At 36.9% G+C, this 26300-nt stretch overlaps 1 protein-coding gene across 2 annotated transcripts in view; it reads left to right on the top strand.

Annotated features, from left to right (window-relative positions):
* The window catches only part of PTPRO (protein tyrosine phosphatase receptor type O), a gene marked incomplete at both ends in the record, with an annotated part of 218000 nt that overhangs the window by 148786 nt on the left and 42914 nt on the right, over positions 1-26300 (top strand). For both annotated transcript variants that reach the window (XM_079714874.1, XM_079714873.1), the window contains 6 exons: positions 994-1114; positions 1453-1646; positions 2592-2703; positions 6283-6434; positions 7593-7713; positions 24643-24782. In XM_079714874.1, coding sequence (XP_079571000.1) covers positions 994-1114; positions 1453-1646; positions 2592-2703; positions 6283-6434; positions 7593-7713; positions 24643-24782 — 840 coding nt within the window. The remainder of the gene's footprint in view (positions 1-993; positions 1115-1452; positions 1647-2591; positions 2704-6282; positions 6435-7592; positions 7714-24642; positions 24783-26300) is intronic.

Here is a 26300-nt window from a genome sequence, read left to right as displayed (position 1 = left end):
CAGTTTGGACTCAGAGCTCCCACCACAGGAACTTGGGTCTGACCTCCGGCCTGGGAACCAAGATCCCGCAAGCCGGTTGCTGGGCATTCTTCCTGTCCCCTTAGGTGTCCATGGTCCCCCACCAGTGCCTGGTAAGTGCCCTAGTTGTGAGGATACATGAATTCCACATCCTCTAGTATGCCATCTTGACTCCCGGAATTAGCTTTTCTTTATATATTTGGTAGAATTCCCCTGTGAAATCATCCAGTCCTGGGCTTTTGTTTGTTAGGAGTTTTTTTTTTTTTTTTTTAATTACAAATTCAATTTCACTACTAGTAATCAGTCTGTTCAGATTATCTATTTCTTCCTGATTCATTCTTGGCAGGTTGTCACAGTAGCCTTGCAAAGTGCTTACTGCTGTGTCTTGCTGCTTGGCCTGTATCATGGAGCAGAAGTCACAATGCTAGGCTTCCAGTCCCAACACTGATCTAGATATGTGATCTTGGCTATTCTCTAGCTTTACTTTCTTGATCTGTTAAATGAGAGATTTGGCCTAGATAATCTCTGAGGTCATTTCCATCACTATAATTAAATATTATATGCTTCTAAGTGATGAGAGACTAAAGACATTCATGCACTGATCTTTGCATGTAATCAGCTGACACTACAATTTAGGATGTCAAACTATCCTTATGTTATTCCTGATTTGATTATGGTTAGAGGCTGGTGTGTTTCTAGTGTACATAGTTACAATTGACATTTATGGTTATAAAGCAGTTCATGGGGCTTATTAAATCTAGCCTTAGAATTTGAATGTTCTGTGTTTCCTCCAGTGCTCATATAAACTATATATCATCCTAATTTTGAAATTTAACCTTCCTCAGCATAAGTAAAGGCTTCTGGATTTCAGAGGCATTTGTGATTTCACAAAGTGTCCCTGAAAACAATGTTAGCCTCTGTGTCACATTCTGAAAGCCCAGCTCTAATAAATCTTATTGGGTGTTTGGTTTGAAGGTGAACTCAAGCAAATCTATTATTGAAAATCTGGTTCCTGGTGCCCAGTACCAGGTTGTGATGTACCTAAGAAAAGGCCCTTTGATTGGACCACCTTCAGATCCTGTGACATTTGCTATTGGTAAGTTGCCAGCCACAAGAATAATACCTTTATCAGAGTACTATTTGGAAGGGTGTAATTTCTAAGCTCAAGTCATTATCATCATTTATGAGAGGTCCATACTTGTTCACCCAATATTCACCCTTCAGAGTAATTAGTGATTACAGTTGTATACCTGGAAGCCATCCTTAGCATCCATTACTTGGGAAAAAGAAAATCTCAGGCAAATGTTTTTAGTTTTTAATGATTGTATCAAAAGAGTGAAAAACCTAGTTATTAGGTAACAGTGTGAAGCTATTGCTAAGATATTAAACATTCCTTCTTGACTTTCTTTTTTCACTCCCCTCCCTTCTTCTTAGTTCCAACTGGAATAAAGGATTTAATGCTCTATCCCTTGGGTCCTACAGCAGTGGTTTTGAGCTGGACCAGACCTTATTTAGGAGTGTTCAGAAAATATGTGGTCGAAATGTTTTATTTCAACCCTACAACAATGACATCAGAATGGACAACTTACTATGAAATAGCAGCGACTGTCTCCTTGACTGCATCAGTGGTAATCTTTCCTTAACCAGCTGTCACATTTTCCTGTGTCAACAGACATGTTTTCATGTGCCAAATGTGTCTGAAAAAATTATTATGTGTTATGTAAATTAGACCATTTTGTAAATACACACAGGTAGCTTGCTACTTTCAAGGTTTGGGGTTGTTTTTGCTTTTAATTTTTTTGTTGTTTTTTGAGAAAGAGAGAGAATTGTGTGAAACTAGCTTTCACTCTTATTGAGTGTATTTGCTAATTCCCATTTTAGTAGACCTACCAAGTGTTTATTGTTTCTCTCTGCTCCTAAGGAAGAAAACACAGGAGATTTCCTCTAGTCATTCAATAATTAGTTGACACTGCTTAACTCTAATGATGGCTCTTCTTGACATTGAAAAATCAGTTAAATACCAATAATGTCAGGCCCTTAGAGGATGTTCTTCAAGAGAGCAAGAAAAGATTGTTCTTTCTGAGACTAGAATAATTTAAAAAGTGCAGGTTAGCTACAGGTCACATACAAATTACACAATTGTCCTCTACCCAGTTGACAACTCTGGTGATTGCCACCCAATATGGATGCATGTTTATGGTCCATGCTGGGATAATATAAAGTTGTGAAAGGTTATTTGCCTTAGAAATCGGAGGACATGTACATACAGTGACTTACAAATAAATACTAATTCACTTGTGTAATATAACTTAGGAAACTGCAAAAGGAAACCAATACTGAATGTACTTGACTCTATATCTTTTGATCACTTTTTAAAATATATTATATTGTGGTACATCATTTTATTTACATGTCATCTTATTCCAAGAAGAATATTTTTATTGGAAAATGGGAAATACAAAAAGGCAAAAGGAAATTTAAAATTACTTTTTTCATAGCCTAAGAGAAGTACATAACTGTATTCCAAAAATATGATTTTCCCTCTTAGTCTTTTGTCTTCTTGCTTTTTTCAGAGGATAGCTCATCTGTTGCCAGCATGGTACTACAACTTTCGAGTTACCATGGTAACATGGGGAGACCCAGAACTGAGCTGCTGTGACAGTTCCACCATAAGCTTCATAACAGGCGAGTGCATGGGAAATGGTCTCATGAGGAGAGATCACTATTTTGAGGAGGTTCTGAGGGGACCCATCTCCAGAAATTGCTAGTCATTCACCCAGGACCGACTGAGTATCAATTTCACAGAAGATGATATACTTGATTCTGAAAATTTATTATTTGTTTAAATAATAGCCTTTAAAAATTAAAATATAGTTTGTATCCTGAGTTACTGTCCTTAATTTCTTTTTATCCTGAGTCACTGCCCTTGATTTATGCACCCGTGTTCAGAATTGATTAGAATCGAGATGTAGCAGGCAGAGCTTTCAGCTTTACACCACACTCAATTGATTTTATCCATTTTGATAATTGTATTTGGTAGAGTGCCTCCATTTCCTTATTAATTAAGCCATTTTCAAAGTCACAGGCTGACTGCAGTACTGTCCATTGAAGGAATTAAAACAGATCTGGAGACACATAAACTTGGGTGTGTGAGTCACAGGTTTGCCACCTTCCACCTGTAAACTCCAGCAAGTTAATTCTTCTAAGCCTCAGGTTTTTTCAGGTTAAAAATAGGGATGATAATAGTATCTATAATCTGCTATTATTATCTATTGTTACTTCCCAATTAATAAAGTTACTTAGCAAAATACATGGCACAAAGTTTAAATACTCAAAAAACTGTTAGTGTTGGATCCTCAGAGCCTAAAAATATGTAGATCACTATCATATGGCAGAGATAGCAGAGGTGGGCAGAGGTAGCAACAAGAAGAGGAAATTCATCCGAGAAACAGTAACCCTCGTTGTCTGAACTAAGATTTTTTCAAGAACTTTTGATGGGACTGCAAAGCCATAATTAAAGTTATACTGAGAAAAGAAAAGAGAAAGATATTGTTTAGGTGAAGAATAATTTTGTCAAAATAATTTACTCACTGGACTTCTAGCTTTACCCTGTTGAGATTTATCAATTAAAAAAATAATGGAAAGAAATTAATCATGTGAATTCTTACACAATCAACTTACATAGTTCATCACTTTTGTTTACTGGCCAATGTCAAGAGCTTCCTTTGTTCCAGATGTTAATAGTAATATTAAAGTAGAGAAGTGAAAGACTACCATAAAAAGAGAAAATACCAATTATTTGACAAGCCCTGTGTTAGCCTTTTTGACTATATTCATAATCACATACTTAATTATAATGAAACTTCATTGTATCAATAATTCATACACTTAACTTTACTGAGATTAATGCTCTGAGAATGCTCTTTCCTTCTCAGACAGAGCAGCTGTCTGGAAAAAGCCCAGACGTCACATCTGATCACTTGATTGAGCAGCCTTAACCCTGCTAATTTCCAGCTGTAGAACTTCGAGCAAATTATCTTAATGATCCTGGACTTGTATTTTCTCACTGGTAAAACTCAAAATATTGCCTAACAACTGGCTAATGAAACAAAGCTAAGCGTAGGGAACTTGCTGTAGTGAGCCAGGACACTTTCTGGACAGAGTGCTCGTGGTGTCTCCCAAGGGGGACATCAGAAATGAAATATTAATAGGATTTGGAGTTCTGGACTCAAATGGTTTAGGTGTGCCTTTCTAAGTTGGGAACTACCTGGGAATGGGCAAAGATCATGAGATAAGAGTTTAGATGGACAAAGCAAGTCTGGATATGTAAACTATGGTTAATAAGCAAGCTACTTGCCTGGGTGAACAGTCTATTGTCTCCAATAAATTGATCTTTGGTAATTTCTTATTTTTTCCTGGGACCAACCACTAAGTCATGCTGACACTGGAGATCCACAGTGTTATCTAAGCGTATTGACACAGATGGTTTCAATTCTCACATCTATAAAATGGGCATAATAATACCTCATAGGGTAGTGTGAGAATTAAATTATATAATCTAAATCATTATTAAAATACGTATGGTAGCTGAGTTTTATTTTTATACCTGTATCTAAAACTAGTTGAAATTTTAGCTTTTGGTGGGGGGGGGGCTTTCTTCCCTCATTTCAATTTTAAAGCAAATAAAGACCTCATACTTTACTTTCATATGTTTTCCAATTGTAATCCAAATTGCCAAATTGTGTGGGAATAGGAATAAAATACTTGAATAAGGTGCAATTTATTAGAACCTCAAGTCTATTATCTTTGTTAGGCAGTTTGTCTGCAAGTCAAGTTCGTAATTATGCGTGTACCAAATAATGTTTAATAAACTAATAGTGACATCTGGTGGCCTTTCAGCAATATGCTGGATTTGAAATCAACAACATGGAGTATAAAAATGTGAAGACTTCATACCTGTGAGCGAGAGATATATACTTCTGGCTTTGCAATTTTAAATATGTTCACTCAAATTAGAACTTGAGAAAATATCCTTTGAAGAAATATACATATAAGTTCTTGTATATAGTGAATTATGTAAAAATATGTTATGAGGCTATAAAGAAACCAGGGTTATTTTCCTTTATTAGAATTTTCTGCAATATGATATGAGTTTCTGCTACTTATTATAGACATTGTTGATATTTCAAGATTTTATTGTCAATCATATAGAAATGCTACTCATACTTAGCATGAAACAGAAATATGTTTTTTACTATTACATATCCCTTTAGTGAATAATTGTATCTGAAAGCATAGATAGTTATGAATGTTTGTTATATGTATTAGTGCATGTTAAAGAAAATAAGTCTTTTTGATTTGTAGAAATTCTCCTCCAAACATTGGTTGGTTTGGGACTGTATCTTGGAATAGAACACTTGACTATCTTCAAACCAACATCACATGGAACTTAAATTCAACTGTGTATTTGTTAAAATATTCAGAATTATCAGTTACTTTAAAAATAATTAAAGTGTGCTTTCAGAGCTTATGTATTATAAAGCTTGTGATGAACTCTCCTCCCCTATCAGAATTTTTTTAAATTTAAAAATGTAAAGTTATAAAATAAATTCATAAACTCAGTGTCAGGGAGAATTCAGCTTTCTAAAGTTAAAAATCTCTTCCTTCCCTCCCTTAATACTTGTTTCAGCAACTTTTATTTAGAGCCTACCTTCCACGAATAACTGCTCTAGACACTGTAAATGCCATTGTCTTGTTATCTTATGGACATAATATTTATTTTTCTGTTCCTCTACTCATTGATCCTACTGTTCTTTATTCTCATAAACTTCTTTGCTGCCACAATTAAAAAGATTTATTTTTACAGGACCCCAGAGTTTCTAGTACTGCTTGGAAAATAAGTTCACCAGTGCCTAATAATATTAATTTATTGATCCAACAATAAATTAACCCTAAATTTGACCCAAACATGTGAACATTTTTGGAATCTTGTAAGTGAAATTTATATAAAAAACCTTGCTCTCCTCAGGTATAGGTCTGGCTATCTTGGGTCTGAGCCATACAAGGTAGCGTCCCACAAAACAAGTGCCCACTTCATACCACCAAACTTCACTATATTACCGACAGATCCAAGAGTCCCTAGGACCATCATGAGGTGTGAATTTTAATTCTCTAAATTAACTCTGGGATTTTATGCTCTATTGGTAAGTACTTTAATTATTCATAGTCTCTTATACTAAAGTGTAGTCCTTTCCTCCCTCATAGCCCCAGTTGCTCCAGAAATCACTTCTGTGGAATATTTCAACAGTCTGTTATACATCAGTTGGACATACGGGGATGACACTACTGACCTCTCACATTCTAGAATGCTCCACTGGATGGTTGTTGCAGAAGGGAAGAAGAAAATTAAAAAGAGTGTATGTATCTTTGATTCCCAGTATTGGGCATCTGTTGAAAACCATGAAGCAAACATTTATTGAGACATCAAAAAAATATTTGTATGCCAAGTGGCACTGCTTTTGGTTCTGGAGACAGGATAGTGAACAAAAATTAAATTCCTTCTTTCACAGAGCTTACCTTTTAATCTTTAGTAGTGAGTAGTAATTATTGTATCTATTGATTTCACCTGTGTTTAAAGTTATGACTGAGCTTTTTCTTCAGGATACTAAACATTTTCAAGAAAACCATAGTTATTTCATTATTTTCTCCATATATCCCCAACACCTAAATATATGGATATGTTGGAAACACAAATTTCCTTTCTTCTGGTTTATCAACCTTTTTGTTATATTAGTTAGGGTACCAACTAAATGACTGTAATAATATTTTTTTAAGGCTGTGGATTAAAGAATATCAACACCTATGTCTCTCTCATGGTACCCAGCACTAACAGGGCACCTCTGCTGTGAGGGATCATCCAAGGGTCCAGATTCTTTCTATTTTGCTGCTGCTTCTGCCACTAAGTGTAGTCCTCATCTGCATAGGCAAAACTTCCTCATCTTTACAGCCATATTCTAGCCCACAGGAAGGGGAAAAGAGAGGACACAAAGGTCCAGCACATACAGGGTGTGAACAAAACTATAAGTTGCCCATGGTACCTCCTCTTACCCATGGTTGGAATGGGGTCACATGGTCCCCACTAGCTATAGAAAAAACTGGGAAATATAGTCTTTAGTTAAGAAAGCAGGTGTCCATAGACATGGTTAGGTTTCTTCTGAGCTTCTCAGCTAAGGCTGAACAATGTTCCTATTAGTAAAACCAAGCAATTGCTTTTTCTAAAATTTGCTGTGAATATGAAGGGGAAAAAATCAGAGTAATACCCATTCCAAACAAAGGAATTAATCACAAAAATGTTCCTTTATGTATTGTGCCTATTTGGAGCTACATTGCATTTGGCTCAGCTGAGAAATTTATATCATGTTCAGAGGAAATAATATATTCGTAAGGCTTAATCAGCTGTAGATTGCAGCACAGAACAGAGAGGGAACATTTGTGATAGCCTTGTGGTTGTTTGGAATGGTATTCTAGTTCAAGGCCATTAGAAGCTTAAACCCTCCATTCTGATGATCTTGCAGGTAACACGCAATGTCATGACCACAATTCTCAGCCTGCCTCCAGGAGATATCTACAATATCTCCGTAACTGCTTGCACTGAAAGAGGAAGTAATACCTCCATGCTCCACCTTGTGAAGCTAGGTAAGAAAAGTACACAGGTGTGTGTGTGAAAATAATCATACTGGGAGAACTAGTGTGTGTATCTCTTGGTTTAACATGGTCTTCGCAACTCAGTGAAATAGAAAAGAAAATGGTTTGCTGTCTTTTATAAGTACAAAAGAGACAATACTATCGAAAGAGTACATTCAACTTATAAATTTCTGTGAGCGCAGTGTTTACTGTGCTGGAGACAAGAGTATTCATCATTCATAGTAAGGCTAGAGGAACCAACGAGTCTTAGAATTTTAGAGATGGATGGACCTTAGATACTATCTAGTGCCGTGTTCTCAACCCTATCAGACAGCATTCCCCTTTTACATAAATATTATGCACTGCCCTCATTAATATCTTAAATTCAAATTCATAGATAAAATAATCCACATGTTGATTTTTATAATTGATATAAATCCTAACTCTAATACAAAATCAAAATAAAAGAAAAATAATTTATAAAAAATAACATGGATTCCCTATGTATATGTTCAGGTACAGCCTTTAGCTATTCTAAAAGTCATAATGGGACTACCTGATGACTATATACAATGAAAATGAATAAATGTGAGTTTGCAAGAAGTAAAAGGATCAGTAGTTCTTCCATACAGGAAGTATAAAAATAAAGAAATGAATAAATCCATATTAATTAATAATTAGAAATAAATTATTAAAATAATTAAAAATAAAGCATAAGTACAGGTGGACCCTAGAATAAAACCTAGAGTTAGGATAAGTAATAAGAGACTAGACAAATTTGCCTGTGATGAAAGAAAGAGGGAAATAACCTTAGTTAAAGTAGAGATAACATGCTGAGAAAAATAATAAGCCATGGATGAGGGAAAATGAGGAAACTATGATATTATTGCAAATGAGCTGGAGCTTATTGTGTAGTGTCAAAATAATTATTTATATTATGAAAAACAACTTGGAAGTGACACTATATGACACAAAACACATCTTCTACATTCAACAATCTACCATGTATTAAAGTATATATTTAGTTTCTGGTACTTAAAGGGACCTCAGAATTAATATCCTATAATCAGCAGCAGGCAAAAGAGGACAGATTGGCAAAAAGTTGTGTGGTAGACCTCTTGGGGCAGTATCAGTTTGAGAATGATAACCCCAAAGTAAATGCAATTCAATATGTAATTTTCACAGCAGAGATCTCATCATTTTTATAGTTGAAAATTTTAAATATATACATAACTAGATATCATGAACTCACTTCATGATCCATACAAATATTGAATCATTATGTTGTACACCTGAAACTAATACAATGTTGTGTCTATTATAATTCAATAAAAAATAAATGTATACGGCAATAAAAATATATTCAAAACATTTAGTTCAACTTACTGACATCACTGTTTCAGATATCTGCTAATTTATATTCTGTGCCTGTCTATAAAAGTTTCAAATAATTTCTGTTATTACACATGTTCATATGTTCAGCTATAAGTAAAGAACAATCCAGGGTGTTTTATTAGCAGCTTAAATACCAGGAGCAGCAGCGCTGACAGTGATGTACCTTTAGAAAACTCTTGGAAAATCCAGAACCAAACAAAATCTTTTCTTAGTTTATCCACTAGTTGCATTTCTCCATAATTCAATGCATAAGACACAAAGTCTTAAATCTTTTTTGTCTCTTATTTGCCACAGTAAAAACTAAACTCTTGCACTGAAATCCTTTAGAATTAATTTGATAATTGAAAATGCATGATGTACTAAATAGACACTATGGGCAGAAAAAGTAAATTATTGAGTAGGTTTTTTTAAATAACATTAAAAAAATTTTTATTGGCGTATAGTTTATTTACAATGTTGTTTTAGTTTCAGGTGTACAGCAAAGTGATTCAGTTATACGTATACATATATTCATTCTTTTTCAGATTCTTTTCCCATATAGGTTATTACAGAATATTTAGTAGTGTTCCCTGTGCTATACAGTAGGTCCTTGTTGGTTATCTTTTATTTTTTATTATTTTTTTTTGTGTGTGATATGCGGGCCTCTCACTGTTGTGGCCTCTCCCATTGTGGAGCACAGGCTCCAGACACGCAGGCTCAGCAGCCATGGCTCACGGGCCCAGCTGCTCCATGGCATGTGGGATCTTCCCGGACGAACTCGTATCCACTGCATCGGCAGGTGGACTCTCAACCACTGCGCCACCAGGGAAGCCCTGGTTATCTATTTTATATATAGTAGTGTGTGTATGTTAATTCCAAGCTCCTAATTTATCCCTCCCCCCTCCATGTTTCCCTCTGGTAACCATAAGTTTGTTTTCAAAATCTGTGTCTGTTTCTGTTTTGTAAATAAGTTCATTTATGTCATTTTTTAAAATTAGATACCACATATAAGTGATATCATATGATATTTGTCTTTCTCTGTCCAACTTACTTCTCTTAGTATGATAATCTCTAGATCCGTCCATGTTATTGCAAAAGACATGATTTTGTTTGATGTTACAGCTGACTAATATTCCATTGTATATATGTACCACATCTTCTTTATCCATTCCTCTGTCAATGGACAGTTACGTTGCTTCCATGTGTCTTGGCCATCATAAACAGTGTTGCAATAAACACTGGGGTGCATGTATCTTTTTGAATTATGGTTTTCTTTGATATATACCCAGGAGTGGAATTGCTGGATCACATGATAGCTCTATTTTAGTTTTTTAAAGAACCTCCATACGGCTCTCCATATTGGCTACACCAGTTTACATTCCCACCAACAGTGTAGGAGGGTTTCTTTTTCTCCATACGCTCTCCAGTATTTATTGTTTGTAGACTTTTTGATGATGGCCATTCTGACTAGTGTGAGGTGATACCTCATTGTAGTTTTGATTTGCGTTTTTCTGATAATTAGTGATGTTGAGCATCTTTTCATGTGCTTTTTGGCCATCTGTATGTCTTCTTTAGAGAAGTGTCTGTTTAGATCTTCTGCCCATTTTTTGATTGGGTTGTTGTTTTTTTGATATTGAGCTGCATGAGCTGTTTGTATATTTTGGAGATTAATCCCTGTGAGTTGCTTCATTTGCCAATATTTTCCCTCATTCTGTGGGTTGTCTTTCCATTTTGTTCATGGTTTCCTTTACTGTGTAAAAGCTCTTAAGTTTAATTAGATCTCATTTGTTTATTTATTTATTTATTTTTATTACTCTAGGAGGTGGACCAAAAAAAGATATTGCTGTGATTTATGTGAAAGAGTGTTCTGCTTATGTTTTCCTCTAAGAGTTTTATAGTGTCCGGCTTTACAGTTAGGTTTTTGATCCATTTTGAGTTTATTTTTGTGTATGGTGTTGAATAGTTTTTAAATAACATCTTAATTCCATTTGTGTTCTTCTTCATGGAAACTTTCTTCAAAATTATTTTACTTAACCTTAAATTTTTTTCCAATATTAATTGCATGATAAAGTATTTGTACTTATATTTATAGTGGATTTATTCTGATGCAAAGTTAGAAATTCATGTGGAATGTGGGACATGGGACAATTTTTCTCTTTGGAACTTTCTTGATTATTGCAGGACATCTAGTATTTCTGAGCCCTGCCCACCGAAGTCTGGTTAACTTCCTCCATTGTGACTACTAAAAACATTTCTGCAAATTTCCAAACACCCTCAAGGGGGTGGTACTACTCCTATTGAGAATCATGAGTAGAGTTCTTTCATGCACTGCACACAATCTGCTTTTCCCTAGCAGTCTATACTCGAATTCCAGGAATGTGGAGATCACCAGCTTCCAACATTGCACGATCTATTTATTAAGACAAAAAAATCACCTGATTCCAACCATTAACTCTGATTTTGTTCTCTGTATGAATGTTAGTTCAAAACTTGTTTCCAGGTAACTGGAATTACTTGGAGATCATGCCTGTGTTCCCTAAGACTTTCTTTTCCCAAGCTTTATTAGCATAAGCAACCATAAGTGTTTCTCGGGTTTCTAGATGCTTTCTCCAACTTATTTGGTTTGTTGGTCTCCATTAAAGTACAAGTTCAGAAGTGGTCCTACCAAAGTAGCATTCAGTGGCCTACTGTGTGTTTTCCTGTCATTTTTATGTGACATTGTGGATGATCCATGAAGCCTCAGGAATATGGGTTAAAGTCATGAACTGGGACAATTACACTCAAACAAATAGGAATGTGAGTAAAAAACCGTCATGATTTCCCAAAGTTATCATGAGGTTTTGAGTCCCCATGTCTCCCCATTAACAGACAGGACTGCCTAAACCAGTTTAGGAAGTTCCTTTGAGAGCTTCCCTGGTGGTGCAGTGGTTAAGAATCCGCCTGCCAATGCAGGGGACACGGGTTTGAGCCCTGGTCCGGGAAGATCCCACACGCTGCAGAGCAACTAAGCCCCTGCACCACAACTACTGAGTCTACACTCTAGAGCCCGAGAGCTACAACTGCTGAGCCCGCAGCTTGCATGCCTAGAGCCCATGCTCCGCAACAAGAGAAACCACCACAATGAGAAGCCCGTGCACCACAAAGAAGAGTAGCCCTGCTCGCCCCAACTAAGGAAAGCCCACGCCCAGCAACGGAGACCCAGCACAGCCAATAAAAGAAATAAAATAAAAATAAATAATTTTTTAAAAAGTACCTTTGAACTTTTCAAATAGGGAAGACAAGTTCCCGCAGCAATTATTTCTAGTGAATCATTACCCTTAGAATTGATAAGCTTTTCCATGTTGGTATCTTAATATCAGACAGAATATTACCTCTGTCCTGTTCCTCTCTGAAAGCAGGACAATTTTATATAATGTGCCTGTCCTTAGCCCTTTTTTTCCCCTAAAAATGAAATAACCCTACTTTTTATCCATTTGTCTAAAGGTCTATTTTCCATTCTACTAGTGACATTATTGTGTTTTATAAGCTCTTTCAATTTTCTATAACACACATTACCTTGTCTGCTGTAGATGCTTAATAGATATTTGTTGAATGGAATTGAAACTATAGACCCTGAAGCTGAAATTAGTATTACAGTTAATATTTACCCAAAACAAGTTTCAGCTTTCAGAGAAGTGAAACATTTTGCTTTAGTAATAACTGAATTGCAATTTTTTTCACAAAACATTCATTCTTGCCATTTTTATGTTTCTATACAGCATTCATTTAGTATACACAGAAGTCAAATTAATTCTACTTTACAGAAAAATACAGCTTTGGCACACAGATTTTCAGTGCTTGTTTAAATCAGAATACCATCTTTAACCTAGGAGCAACACTGGTTGAACCAACCCTGAGTTTAATTTCTCTGTATAGAGATCTCTTTGGAATGGCTCTACTTGCTGTCATGGAGGACAGGATCTACATCTGGAGAAAGAAACCAGACTATCAATGAATCCAGAACAACATAAATTAATCCAAGATGGCATGTACAAGGGTAGAAAGCTCTCAAAACAGTTGCCAAAAAATTTCAATTATTATGTCATCAGCAGACATCCAGAGAAGATATGTGCCATTAGTGGTGCTGTTTGAAAGGCTTTGAGCCAGTCATCCCATTAAGAATCTTAGGTTGCCAGCAGTTTTATGGTACTATGGTGGTACGTGATGACAGCTCACTTTGGCAGTTAACACAAATGTCAATCAAATCTGCACTAAGACTTGTCATTTTACAAGAGCTTGTTGGTCTGCATACAACTGCGACTTCAATGAGCAACCAGTTGTAACTTCTAGTCTTGGTTCTCTTGGAACTCTAGAGAAACTTTAGGAGGATTTGATAAGCTTACATCATACAATCAGTTTTCCAACCTAAAAAGAAAAAAAAAGGGGGTGGAAGGAAGGAAGGAAGGATTGAGGAAAAGAAACAAGAATGAGAAAGAAATAACAATGAGATTCATAAAATAGATCTATGGTAAGAGAATATCCATTCATTAATTTGTTTAACAAATATATGCTGAGAAACTTCTAAACACTGCTCAGATGCCAGACTTCTTATCATAATAAACCCAAAAAGTTACGCTCATTTTCTGTTCATAAGGACCTTATGATCTAGTGAAGGGAGAGATGGTCATAAGTGCTTTGCAGAGCATTAAAATAGGGTAGTATGATACAGATGGCTTTGGAGTAAAAGCTTTCTCTGAAGAAGCAAGGAGAAGAGATCTGAATAACAAGAAAGGATCATCCATGAAAAGGTTGAGGAAGAGCACGTAGGCAGAAAGAACCAGGAGAAGTCAGATTATATGGGACTTGCAAGGCATGGAGTTGAGATTTTATTTTGAAATTGCACATCTGAAGCCATTTAGAGAATTTAACATAACTAATCTGACTTATATTTAAAATAAGCCTTCCAGCTGCTCAAGGGAGAAAGGATTTGGGGGTCAACAATAAAGGTAAGGAGACCAATTAAGGGATTATTTGTCATTAGCCTTAAAAACAGCATTCTAATGAAAATAAGTGCTATGGGAAATGATGGTAACTTTGACCGAAATGGTAGTAATGGAGATGGAGAAAACTGGGCAGAATTCGGGAGCTGTTTTGGAGGTTGTGTCCCCAGAATTTTCTGATGGGGTGAAACAGGAAATGAGAGAAAGAGAAATTAAGAATGTCTCCTAGGCTTTGCTCTTGAGCAACTAGGGTGGTGCGTGGTACAATTTACTGAGATTGAAAGGACTAGAAAAACTAGAAGAGGAGGAAACTGGAGGAAAGCTGAGAGTCAAGGATTCTTCCTCAGACATAAAAAAATCAAAAGGACATCCAAGTGCAGTTGTCAAGTAAAGAGACTGTTGATATATGTGTCTGGAGATCAGGGGAGAATTCTAGGCTGGAAACATAAATTTGGGGGTGTCTGGATAAGATCATCAAGTACTAAGTAGAAACAGAGGAGAGGAGCCCTGGGTCTAGCCAAGAAGAACCACTCTAGCATTTAGAGACTGAGCAGAGGAAGAAGAGTTAGCAAGAGAGACATGGAAGGAACGGCCAATAAAGTCAGAGAAAGGCGAAAAACAGAATGTGTACACCACTATGGTCAAAGGTCTGCTTTATCCTGACCACCCACCTGCTCAGGCAGGTTCAAGATAAGGACTCAGATAACTTTAGTTCTGGGAGGGATTTGGAGATAATTTAGTGCAATGTCCTCATTTGGGCAAGTTGAAACCTAGAGAAATCTGTTGAGCCTGGATCTAGAAACAGTACTTTTTAATCCATCTGCTGGCTTATGTCTTCCTGGATTTGGGGTGTATTTTTTTTTCTAAAGCTTCATTTTTCTATGAACTCATTTAACGGAGCAGGAAGGAGCCTCACACCCATTCCTGTGGCTTTCTGTTCCTGTTTGGGAATTTGAGCATTGTGAAATTGGCTTGATTTCCTTAATCTCAGCCATGAAAGTTTTTATATAGATGAAAAATCTTTAAAACATAATTTGACTATAGACACAGATGTTAGGAATTGGGGGTGTATTAGAATCTGCTCTCTTCTCTCTCTCTCTCTCATGCACACTCACACATCAAATTTTAGTAGCTTACAAATACTTATATCCATTTGGATGAAATGTAATTTCTGACTATATAAAAGCCCAGCCATTACAAGGTACTGCCATTCCTGGTCTCCCTGTCAGTTGAGAAAATGTGTTTAATTCTTATGTTGAAGTCATTGAGTGTACAATTTTGGGAAACAGTTACTTGGATATATGCAGTTCTCATTTTCGGTACGAACTGAGTTAAGTGTTGTGAGTCATGGCAAACTGAAGTCTAAAGTTCCTCTCCATAGCCACCCATCCCTTTCCTTGAATCCTCTGCCGGTAAGTGACTAACTTGTTATTCCCCTTACCCACCACCAAAACAAACAAACAAAAATGAGTTCATAAGAAGGTGAATAAATTTCTGTCAATGTAGCACAGAGAGAGGAAAGGAAGATGAACGAATGAATGGATTGAAGAGAGGGAGGAAATGATAAAGGAAAGAAAGTGTGTGTATCCTTTATTTATATATATTTATATTTAACATAATTTATATATATATATAAACACACTTTATGCAGATATTCTATTAATTTGGGTAATAATATGACTGTGATGGCTGGCAAAAATTTACCAAGTACAACATATATATACCACCAGTCAATTAGAAAGAAGATAATAAAATAACCAAGGTACTATAGTTTTTAAAAATTAACTTATCCTATCAGTCAACAAATCTTTATTTAACATTTATTACGTGCTTCCCACTAATCTAGGTGCTGAGGATACAGAAATGAACAAAGCTGACAGAAATTTCTATCCTCCTTCTAGTGGAGAAAAAGGACAATAAGCATAAATTATAAGGATGTCAAATGGTGATAAGTGTTATGGAGAAAAATGAAGCAGGAAGAGTTCTGTGGTGCAGGTGGGGATGCAGTTTTTGTAGGGATGGGGATAGAGTAAGCTTCACTGTGAAGGTGCTATTTCAGCCAAATCCTGAGGGAGCTGTGGATGCCGAGCAGGTAGCTGGGAGGAGAGTCTGTAGGCAGAAGGAACCACAGATGCAAAGTTCAAGAAGCAGCACTGCACTTGGAAAGTTCAAGGAAGAGTTGAGAAGGCAGTGTCACTGACGTGGAATAGAGACGAAGAAGAGTAACTCAGAAGGCAGAAAGGTAGCAAGGGAACAAATCGTGCAGGGTTTAACCAGAGGGAGATGATGTTCCCCTGGATGGTTCAAGCAGAGGAGTAACATGACCTGCCCAGTTCCAGGGACCACATGGGTGAGGGTAAAAGCAGGAGACCAGTTCGATAAGATGACCATTCATCCCAGTTGCTTCAGATACCAGTTTAGATCTGTTATGGATCAGGTAAAAGCTAGTCATCTTCTTTAGCAATCCCTTTCCTCCCAAAAGGATTCCAACTGGACACTTTTGATAACTTACATGATCACCCTCCTCCTTAGGGTTAGGAGGCTATAACGTCTATCCAGATACAGGATTATACTTGCTTCCACCAGTGATGAAAAGTGATCAGATTCAAAATTTATTTTGAAGGTGGGGCTGAGAGAATCTACTGATAGATTTAGGTGTTGTCTATGAATGAATGAAAGAGGTCTAGGGAAATGACAAGTTCTGGGTCTGAGAAATTGGAAGGACAAAGGTGCAATTTATTGAGTTGAGGAAGATTATGGGAGAGGCAGGTTTGGGGGAAAGGTCAGAAGTTTGGTTTGGGATGTGTCAACATTTGAAGGTGCCTATTAAACATTAAAGAACAGTTACTGAGTAGGCAGTTGGAGAAAGGAGCTTGGGTTCTGGGGAGACTTCAGCACTGGAAATATAAATATGAGGGTAGACAGAAAACAGACTTGATGAGGTTATCAGGGGACAAGTAATGAAAAAAGAATGCTACCCAAGAACTAAGCCCTAGGCACCCCAACTTTTAAAAGTGGAAGTGGTGAGGGAGAACCAGCAAAGGAGCCTGAGAAAAAGTGGCCAGTGAAGTAAAAAGAAGCACATAAAATATGATGTCCTAAGAGCCAAGCAAAGAAAGTACTTGAGTGAATAGACAGTGATCAGCATGTCAAGCTTGTTGATAAGTTAGACAACAAATGAGAATTGATCACTGATCTTAGCAACCCAGAAGTCATTGGTGATTTGCAGAGAAGGCATTTGGGTGGAGTGGTGAGTGAGGAAAAAAAAGATAACAAAAGCAGAAAAACTGAAGACAGCTGGAATTAAACTTTTGCAGAGGTAAGATACTGTAAAAAGGCGAGAAAATGGGCAGTAGCTGAGGATAAAAGGATCCAAGTTTGTATTTTGTTTTTGTTTTGTTTTTCCTTGCCTTTAAGTGGGTGGAAACAGTTTGTCATTGAGCTAATCAGAATGATTCAACAGAGCAGGAGAAATTGATGATGCAGGATAGTTAGAGGTGAGATTTGTTGGGGTGAGATTTGTTGGGGTGAGAAGTGAGGTTTGTTAGTCAAATGGGCCAAAGGAGATGGGACCAAGGGTGCCATTGGAGGGTGTGGCCTTAGGGTGGGAGGATCTGTAGTAAGACCATAAATGACAGAGTCTATGGGCATTAAGGGGGTGTGTGAGTAGGAGGGATTGATGATGGAAGCTTGTGAAAGTTCTCATCTATTGACCTCTTATAAACACATGCAATTTCCTTAGGTCTGCAGAGGATCGTTAAGTGCTGTGCTACTATTCTTATACATTCCTGATGGCCAGCAGCCCCATGCAAGCATTTTTTTCTGGGTTAGGCTGCCAGGCATGTCACTGTTCCATGGCTCCATTCCTGGGCCCAAGACTAACCGATACCTGTCCTCAATATATGTCTCCCCCATTTCTCATTGCAGTGGTTTTCTGAGTGTCACTGCAATTTGCCAACTGCCCATGGCCATGCCGCGCAATTTCAGCACTTCCCTAAAATCATTTCTCCTGCCCACTGTAAAGTGACTTGCATGTTTTGCTTGTTGCCCTTCAATATATTTAAAGAATCTGGATGTTGGACTAATATGACAATGATCATGATGTCTTCCTCTGATTTAAATACTCAGGCAAGTGCCCACTCTGGAAAAGTTGGTCTTCTGGGCAAGGGAACGTTCCAGAAGACCTCATCGTCCCCAGTTACATGGAAATTAATGGAAAATGTTCATGCGTTTAGGGAGGAAGCTAGATGCAGGAAGGGGACCCTTACCTAGAGGTACTTGCCTTCACAGTCAAATTGTGTCACCTTAGAAAGATGACCCAGGCCCTCTGAATTTCAGCTGCCTCTTCTACAAAATGAGGGTCTGGACTAAATGATCTTTAATGTTTCTTCCAGTTTGGGGATTTAGTTCATAACTGAGTTCAGAGTAAAGGCGACAAGGCTGATGATACAGTAAGAGTAGCTACCTTTTTCTAAGAATTGTGCAATATCTAAGTCCTAACTAATAAAAACGCCAAACAAAACCACATATTCCTGGAACCAACAAAGGAGGAAGTCAGATATTTTGTTTTAAACTAAGTTAAAAGAGAGATTTCTCTGAAAAATTCTACTAATCTTTAGAAATTACTTGAGCTGGTAATACCATAACTTACCCAATGATTCGCAGAAAAGGATATTACGCTTGCTATTATTAAGCTATAAAGAATTTATTTAAAATGTAATGAAAATGCCAGGTATTTCTAATTCCTAAGAAATGTCTATGTTCTGTATATGAAAAGGGGCTAATTGTAATTTATTGCGGAGTATTTGCCTGAATATTTTTATATTCCCCAATGTTATTTTAAATGTTCTAATTACTTATTAAGTGTATGGAGGAAAAGAATCTCCCAAAGTCAGTAAGAGAATAGGCCTAATAAACTTCAGATCTAACAAAGGTGACTGTTGTTTAATATACATTTTCCTCTTCTTAATTTCATGGCATATCAATCTTAACTCACTCTTAGGATTTTGGGGGTTTTTTTTCTTTTCAAAGAGTGCTCTCTTCTGCAGATGCTGTTTTTGACCAAGTTGAAGGTAATTTATGCAGCTTACACTGCTTAAGTCACAGATGTTTTCTTTGGCCAAGTTGAATATACGTTCTGTGGCTTGAGATGAGGAAATAAAAATCAATTTAAAAGACTTACTCTAATACAGATGTTAAAGACCAGCTTTTGTGTATGAAGAGGATACTAACAAATTGCTGTCAGTCAGGCTGAGGATTAAAAATAGATTTTTCCATTTCAATCATTTTTTACAATGTTTTTCTATTGAATTCTCCTTATCATCAATGTCACACATTTGTAAAACAACTCACCAAGTTTAAAGGTATGAAATACAAATGAAATAAAACCAGTAAGCTTTTATGGATTTAACCTTAGCCTCATTAACATAATTCTATCACCAGCTAAACTAATGAGTCACATTAAAATAAGAAACAATGTAATAACTGTCAGAGAAAGATGGATTTTAGGCAATAAATACATTCCGTTCTGCTCCAAGGCTGAATATTACACCTGACTCCCTTTGGAATTCCCAGGGAAAGGAAGAGCTTTGCTGCCAGAGCAGAGAATGTGAATCAAATACTCTCTCACACTTCACCCAATGTCACCTTCACTTCCCGGAGATCCTGGGCAGCACCATGAGCCTCTCATAATCCATCCTAAATTAAGTGGTAGAGATAACGTTACTGCTTTCCATTCAGTCCATGTTTTATGCATAGTACTTGATTTTCTTATAAAATTAGGTTGGATCTCTAACACAAGTAGGAGGGGCACTGAGGGGGAGAGAAGAGAAGGAAAGAGAGGACCAAATAGTTGAGTATAACACTTGCAATGATTAGCATATTTAAAGGCAAACAACCCTGTATCTATACCCCATTTTGTAAAGATAGTATGTCTATCTCCTTTCTTCATATCCATAGGTTCTCATATCAAATATCATGGATTCGGAAATTATTTTAAACAAAAGGACATCTGACATTATGGAGCAGGGGGAATTTTGAAGATATTTAAAATGTCATTTAGGGAGATAGAAAATGATAACCAGAAGCTGTTCTGTAACTAATACGTACATGACTCTTTATATTATATAAAGTGTTTTGTATACATTAAATTAAGGCTCATTTACTCTTAACAAAATTTAAAGAGGCTTCATGTTTCTCTCCTTTATGAACTAGATGGAATTTGATGTTTTGAACAGTAAGAGACCATATTAGTTTGCTAGGGCTGCCAAAACAAAATACCACAGGCTGTGGGGCTTAAACAACAGAAGTGTATATTCTCACATTTCTGGAGGCTAGAAGTCCAAGATCAAGGTGTTGGCAGGTTTGGTTTCTTCTGAGGCCTCTCTCCTTGGCTTGCAGATGGCCACCTTCTAGCTGTGTCCTCACATGGTCCTTTCTCTGTACCCATTCATTCTTGGTGCCTCTTTGAATGCTTAAACATCCTCTTCTTACAAGGACACTAACCAGATTGGATTAGGGCCCACCCTAATAGCTTCATTTTAACATAATCACCTGTTGAAAGGCCCTATCTCCAATCACAGTCACATTCTGAGGTGCTGGGGTTTAGGGCTTCCACATGTGAATTTTAGGGAACACAATTTAGGCCATAACAGAGGCACAGACCACTCAAGAGGCTTTTGTGTGTCAATGTATTCCCCACCATTTGAAACTGTCTAAACAATATTTAGCCATTCACCACTTTTAGTCTTGTTTCTAAGGATGGGAAACATGAACCTCTAAGCCATCCTAAGCTATGAGGCTGAGCTGACCTTGCCTTCTCATGAGGAAAGATAGACAGCAGAAGGGGAACCCCTCTGACCAGTTTCTGCCAAGAATTTCCAGACTTCTCTACCAAACAGGAAGAAATGTTCTAACCCAGTACTATGCAATTCAAATATGGTGAGAGCCACAAATGTAATTTTAAATTTTCTAGTAGTTGTATTACAAAATAGTAGAAAGAAATAGGTGAAGTTGAGTTTAATATACTTTACTTAACCCAGTAAATCCAAAGTAGTATCATTCCAACGTGTAATCAATGTAAAGAAATATTAGTGAGATATTTTTATTCTTTCTTCATACTAAAGTCTTTGAAATCTAATCTGTATTTTACTCATGCAGCACCTCTCAATTCAGACTAGCCACATTTCAAGCGTTCAGTAGCCACATGTGGCTAGTAGCTACTGTGTTGCACAGTATAATTCCAATATTTTAATACATTCCCTGGGGCAGATGTTGTCTTGAGTAGTGAAATTTAATTATAAGCCCCTCCCAACCTAATTACACCTCCACTTATGAAATATTGTGATAACTTTATTTTCTTTGGAATAGTAGTGTGGAAATTCTCCCTAATATATCTAGGAAAATATACCTATCAAAAGATCATAAGTCTTCAAGCAGGTGATTTGTGAATGTTACTCATTAACAACTGAATGAGTTGTGAGTCTGCATTCACAATGCAGAACTGGAATGCATTATATCTTTCAGAAAAGAATGCAGAGATAATGGGTATAGTGATCATGGAATAATCTATTGCCTCATATACCACCTGAGGGGAAAAAAATGTTACATGGCTGTTTGAGGTCCCAGATCCTTTGGAGATTTTCCTGAGGATCTACTTCTCACCTAGGTCCACATTCTCAACCAGACTCAAAGAAATCCCTACTCCATTATCTAAATCATATTTCTTGGGCCACTGAGAAAACTTCTAATTCACAGCAGTCCTTGACCCTGCCACAGAGAGCTGATGACTTTTTACAAATATAATCACTATAAAAAGGCAGAGATATCAAAACACAATGCCTGTCTGGTCTTACCTGATGTTTGAATCCTAACGCCTCTGTTTAATGAATCTTGACTTATGTTTTAAGTCTGTCAATAGATAACATTTATTGAGTCCCTACACTTGGCTGGTTCAAAATAAAGATGAAATAATTTATAACACATGGCCGCCATTCTTAAAGAATCTCATAGGACCCAGTGGAATGAGGACTTCCCTCACATAGGTCACACAGGAAATAGTTAAGGGCAATAGAAGGTCAGAGAAGGGATAGAGCATAAAGAGACAGCCATCAGATAGGCTTCAAGGGGAAGGTAAGACGTTTTCTTTAAGATGATCAGAAGAGAAGAAAGAGTACACTGAGGGGAAATACATGAGTTGAGATAGAGTAATACCTGTGTGATGGTCAGTGGGAAGACTGGCTTTACGGGGCAGCATGTCTGTGCGGGAGAGATGGTGGTGATGACTGACAAGTGGCTAGTGTACGTAGAATCTTTAACACTTGGCATATTTGGATTTGACACCATAGACATTGATCACAATAGATCATTGCACAGGTAGGATCTAACAGGAGCAAAGTGGTGTTTTAAGACCTTTTAAACCATCACTGGCAAAACAAAGAAAAAATCAAGTAAGAGGCAGGGAAAGGGAATAAGGGGCTGTTGTAATGAATGCCAAGTGTGATGGCAAAAGCTTGGATGTGCAATATAATAAAAGGAATAAATAAAAGGAAGAGATGAAAGGAAGTATTAAAAGATAATGCGATCTGAGACTGAGAAGCAAGAGGAGAGCCTCAAAATTGTCAGCTTAGACCACTGAAATAATGATCCTGCTCAGGACAGAATCAGGGGCAGGTGGAAAGCAGAAACGATTTGAGGAAAGGCAAGGACTCCACATTCCATTTTAACCTTATGGAGTTGAGGTTAATAGTGAGATACTTGAGTAAGAACAGATGATAGATGATGGGAAATCAATACGTAAAAAGTTGGATCCAGAGATTAGGATCTGGGCAATGTTCATATCAGATAACTAAACTGATTTTATCTACCCATCAGGAAAAAATATATGGATGTCCTAGGGATTCTAATCATAGTCCGAGAAACTCACTCCAAGGAGCAGTTCCACAGTCTGTATCTTTTAAAGAGACGTAGCCCAGGCTCAGCCTAACAGATCATCTATCTCTGCTTCAGACAACCTCACACCTGTTTCCAAAGATCCAAGTTCTGCAGGAGTCAGAATCACTGGAGGACTTAGTCTATGACTCATAATGCTATTAGCAGTGACAATTATGAAGGATGTAAAAGTGGAAGTAGACTTCTGTGTTTCATCAACAGTCTTCATCATAGGGCAAGTGAGATGATACAATGTCTAGAGGAATGAACAATTCACTGCAAATGAGAAAGGGGCCCTGACATGTATTGTGAGTTATACTTGCCCAAGACCAGCTCATTTATTTCCTCCTTCAGCTCTTGTGCCCAAATTTGTCAGGTTGCCTCTGGAAAGGAAAATGCTTCTTTTTCAGTTGGACACAAATTTAGGTTACTGCAATAGATCACGTCAAGAATGATTCTGACAGACTTCTTGGTTCTGGACATGATGATGATATTCCAGAAAGAAGGTCCAGACCTTCCCCCCACAAAGACATATCACTTGTCAAAAGAGTGAAATGGCTTCTAGGGCTTCTTTGCTAAACACCAGGAACTGTAGAACAGACTTGGAAGGGTGAGGCAGATAATGAAAAGAAATCCAAGTAACAAGCAAACAGTGTGGAGAGCTGTCTGTCAGGGACATGCTGATGGGGAGAGTATGTTATTATGTGAACCTGACAGCAAGATGTTTGTCCAAACAAGCAATGTCAAGGAGATCTGACAGCAGGTAAGAGGGACCCTGGCTTAAGAACTTGGATTCAGGCATAGCACTTTGTGTACTGTAGGAACTTGAGGGAAGAGCAATGCCTAAATGACACGGGAGCAAGGAGGGGACCAGGAGAGATTCAGCAATTGGGAACAAGACAGCAGACCACCTCCTAGAACTGGGGAACAGACAGGCATTGGTATCAAGCCTACAAGTCCAGTGACTCAGTTACTGGAAAGGCATATGAAAGGGCACAGATAGAATGGTTTACTTAACTAATGGATTAATTTATTGATCAAAATTAAATGTCTAAAAGAATAAGATAAAGAAATCAGTCCTCTAACATTTTATCAACCATCCAGTCCTTTTCCATCAATCCTCTTCCTTGAAAATCATATTATCTCTTTAGCTTTACTCCGCTTAATTTTGACTAAATTTTCAAGAAGCCATTCCTCTGGCTAAATTATTCCAAATAGTCTCCCGAGAAAGGAAGACAGGTTTTTGGCTTATCACCAGACTGAATCTCCCCATAAGAAGGGAGCACACCACTTTCATTTTTCTCAGTCTTTTCAGTACAGATTTTTGTTTCTCACCCAGAAAATTCGGTATCATATGGGCAGTGCTAACTCCAGTGTAGATGACACAAAAACTATTAATAGATTATGTCTATAATAAAGCTGAAGTAGAAAACAGAAGTGTTACAAAAAGAGAAGTATAAAATGAAAGATGCAAAATCTTCTGCCTTGCAAGTTAGATGACCGTCTTTGTAAAAGGACATATTTTGAAAGCAATATACACTCTTTATGGTGCTCTTAACTACCTATATTTGGAATTTTTTGCCTATTTTTTTCTTTTGATTAATGAAGGAAGGAAGAATATTTTAGATTAAATTAATTTGTTTAACTTATCTTTGCTCAGAACCAGCTCCTCCAAAATCACTCTTTGCAGTGAATAAAACCCAGACCTCAGTGACTTTGCTGTGGGTGGAAGAGGGAGTAGCTGATTTCTTCGAAGTCTTCTGTCAACAAGTTGGCTCCAGTCAGGAAATAAAACTCCAGGTACTGTATGCTCGTATTTTCCTTTTCTGAGTTAATTTTGATTAAGGCTCATTATCCAAGCAAAGTGAAAATCTTCTCTTTCTTTGAATGATATAAAATAAAAATTTTCATGTACACTTTTGGTTTTCAGTGATAGAAATTTAAAATTATTCTTAGAGCAAGCCCAAAATGTGTCATAACCAACTTGCCAAATCACAAAGTTTATTTCCATCTTTGTATTTATCTTGTTTTTTAACATCTTTATTGGAGTAGAATTGCTTTACAATGATGTGTTAGTTTCTGCTGTATAACAAAGTGAATCAGCTATACATATACATATATCCCCATATCTCCTCCCTCTTGCGTTTGTCCCCAGTTCTTAGCCACTCCAGGTCATATTGAGGTTAAATTGAGGCATTTTCCTATTGACCATTAAACTGATGGAAGGGATAAAGACACTGCCATATAAAATATAATTTAACAAACATGAACTAATTGCCACTTATGAGAAAGGCATTGTATGGGACACAAATCATAGAATCAATACTTGCCTTCAAAAAATGTTTTTCACTTAATTGTGGATATTTCACTCGAGTAGAAATAATTAAAATAAAATATAAGTGCCAGAATAGAGATCCATACTACCAAGAGAATTTAAAAGAAGTTAGTAAGGAAGATGATTTTGTTTGGGAAAATGAACACTGAGAGGGGTGATCGTTAAACCTTTAGAATCACAAATAGCAGATGTGATGAATACTGAGTTTTTCACGAGGTTAAATTGAATGGAAGGAGAGAAATGGACGTGATCAGGTAATGAAACCACAAGAAAAAACTATTTTACAGCCAGATGTGGAAGGAAAAGGGCAAATTTGTGAGGGATGTCACAAAATACAGTGCAAAGACTAATACTATGAACATGAATAATTGATGTTTTTTAAATAATGCAGTTCATGAGATTGAAAAGAAAAAAGGATTTCTGGGAGTACGAATCTTTTCATACGAGTGTTAAAATAATTTGCTTTGATTTCTTTCCCCTTTTGATAGTCTGTTCTGCAAATGTATCTCTTTTTGATCTGTACTGAACAGCTGAATCTTTTTTCTATCCTAAGAGTCCTTTTGGAAAATAGCTACTCTGCCAGTAGTGAATTTTCTTCTCTGCAACTACAGTAATGTCTCCCTTTAAGAAAACAACAGTTACTACAACTGAGTCCTGTTAGCAAAAATCTTTCCTTAGAATCATTCTTTTATGGGATTGTGAAAGAGATGGGAGTGGGAAATCCATGCTCATGGCTCTCACCTCCTTAGAAGAGTTGTTTTCAGATCCTTGTTTTGAAAAACAGTATTATGCTGCCTCATCTTTTTATACTGTGCAGTTGTACTTATCAGTGTCTGGCCATTGGCCCACCAAATTAACAACTTCTTCTACTCAAGAATAAGTTAATATTAAATGTTTTGGAGAACACAAAGTCTTTATGCCTTTGGTGGATGCTATTTAAAAGCCGAGAATGCAGACAAAGGGGATAATGTTCTTAATATACA

This window comes from Hyperoodon ampullatus (assembly GCF_949752795.1).
Source record: "Hyperoodon ampullatus genome assembly, chromosome: 11".
NCBI classification, from domain to species: domain Eukaryota; kingdom Metazoa; phylum Chordata; class Mammalia; order Artiodactyla; family Ziphiidae; genus Hyperoodon; species Hyperoodon ampullatus.
This window is presented reverse-complemented; position numbering and strand designations above follow the sequence as displayed.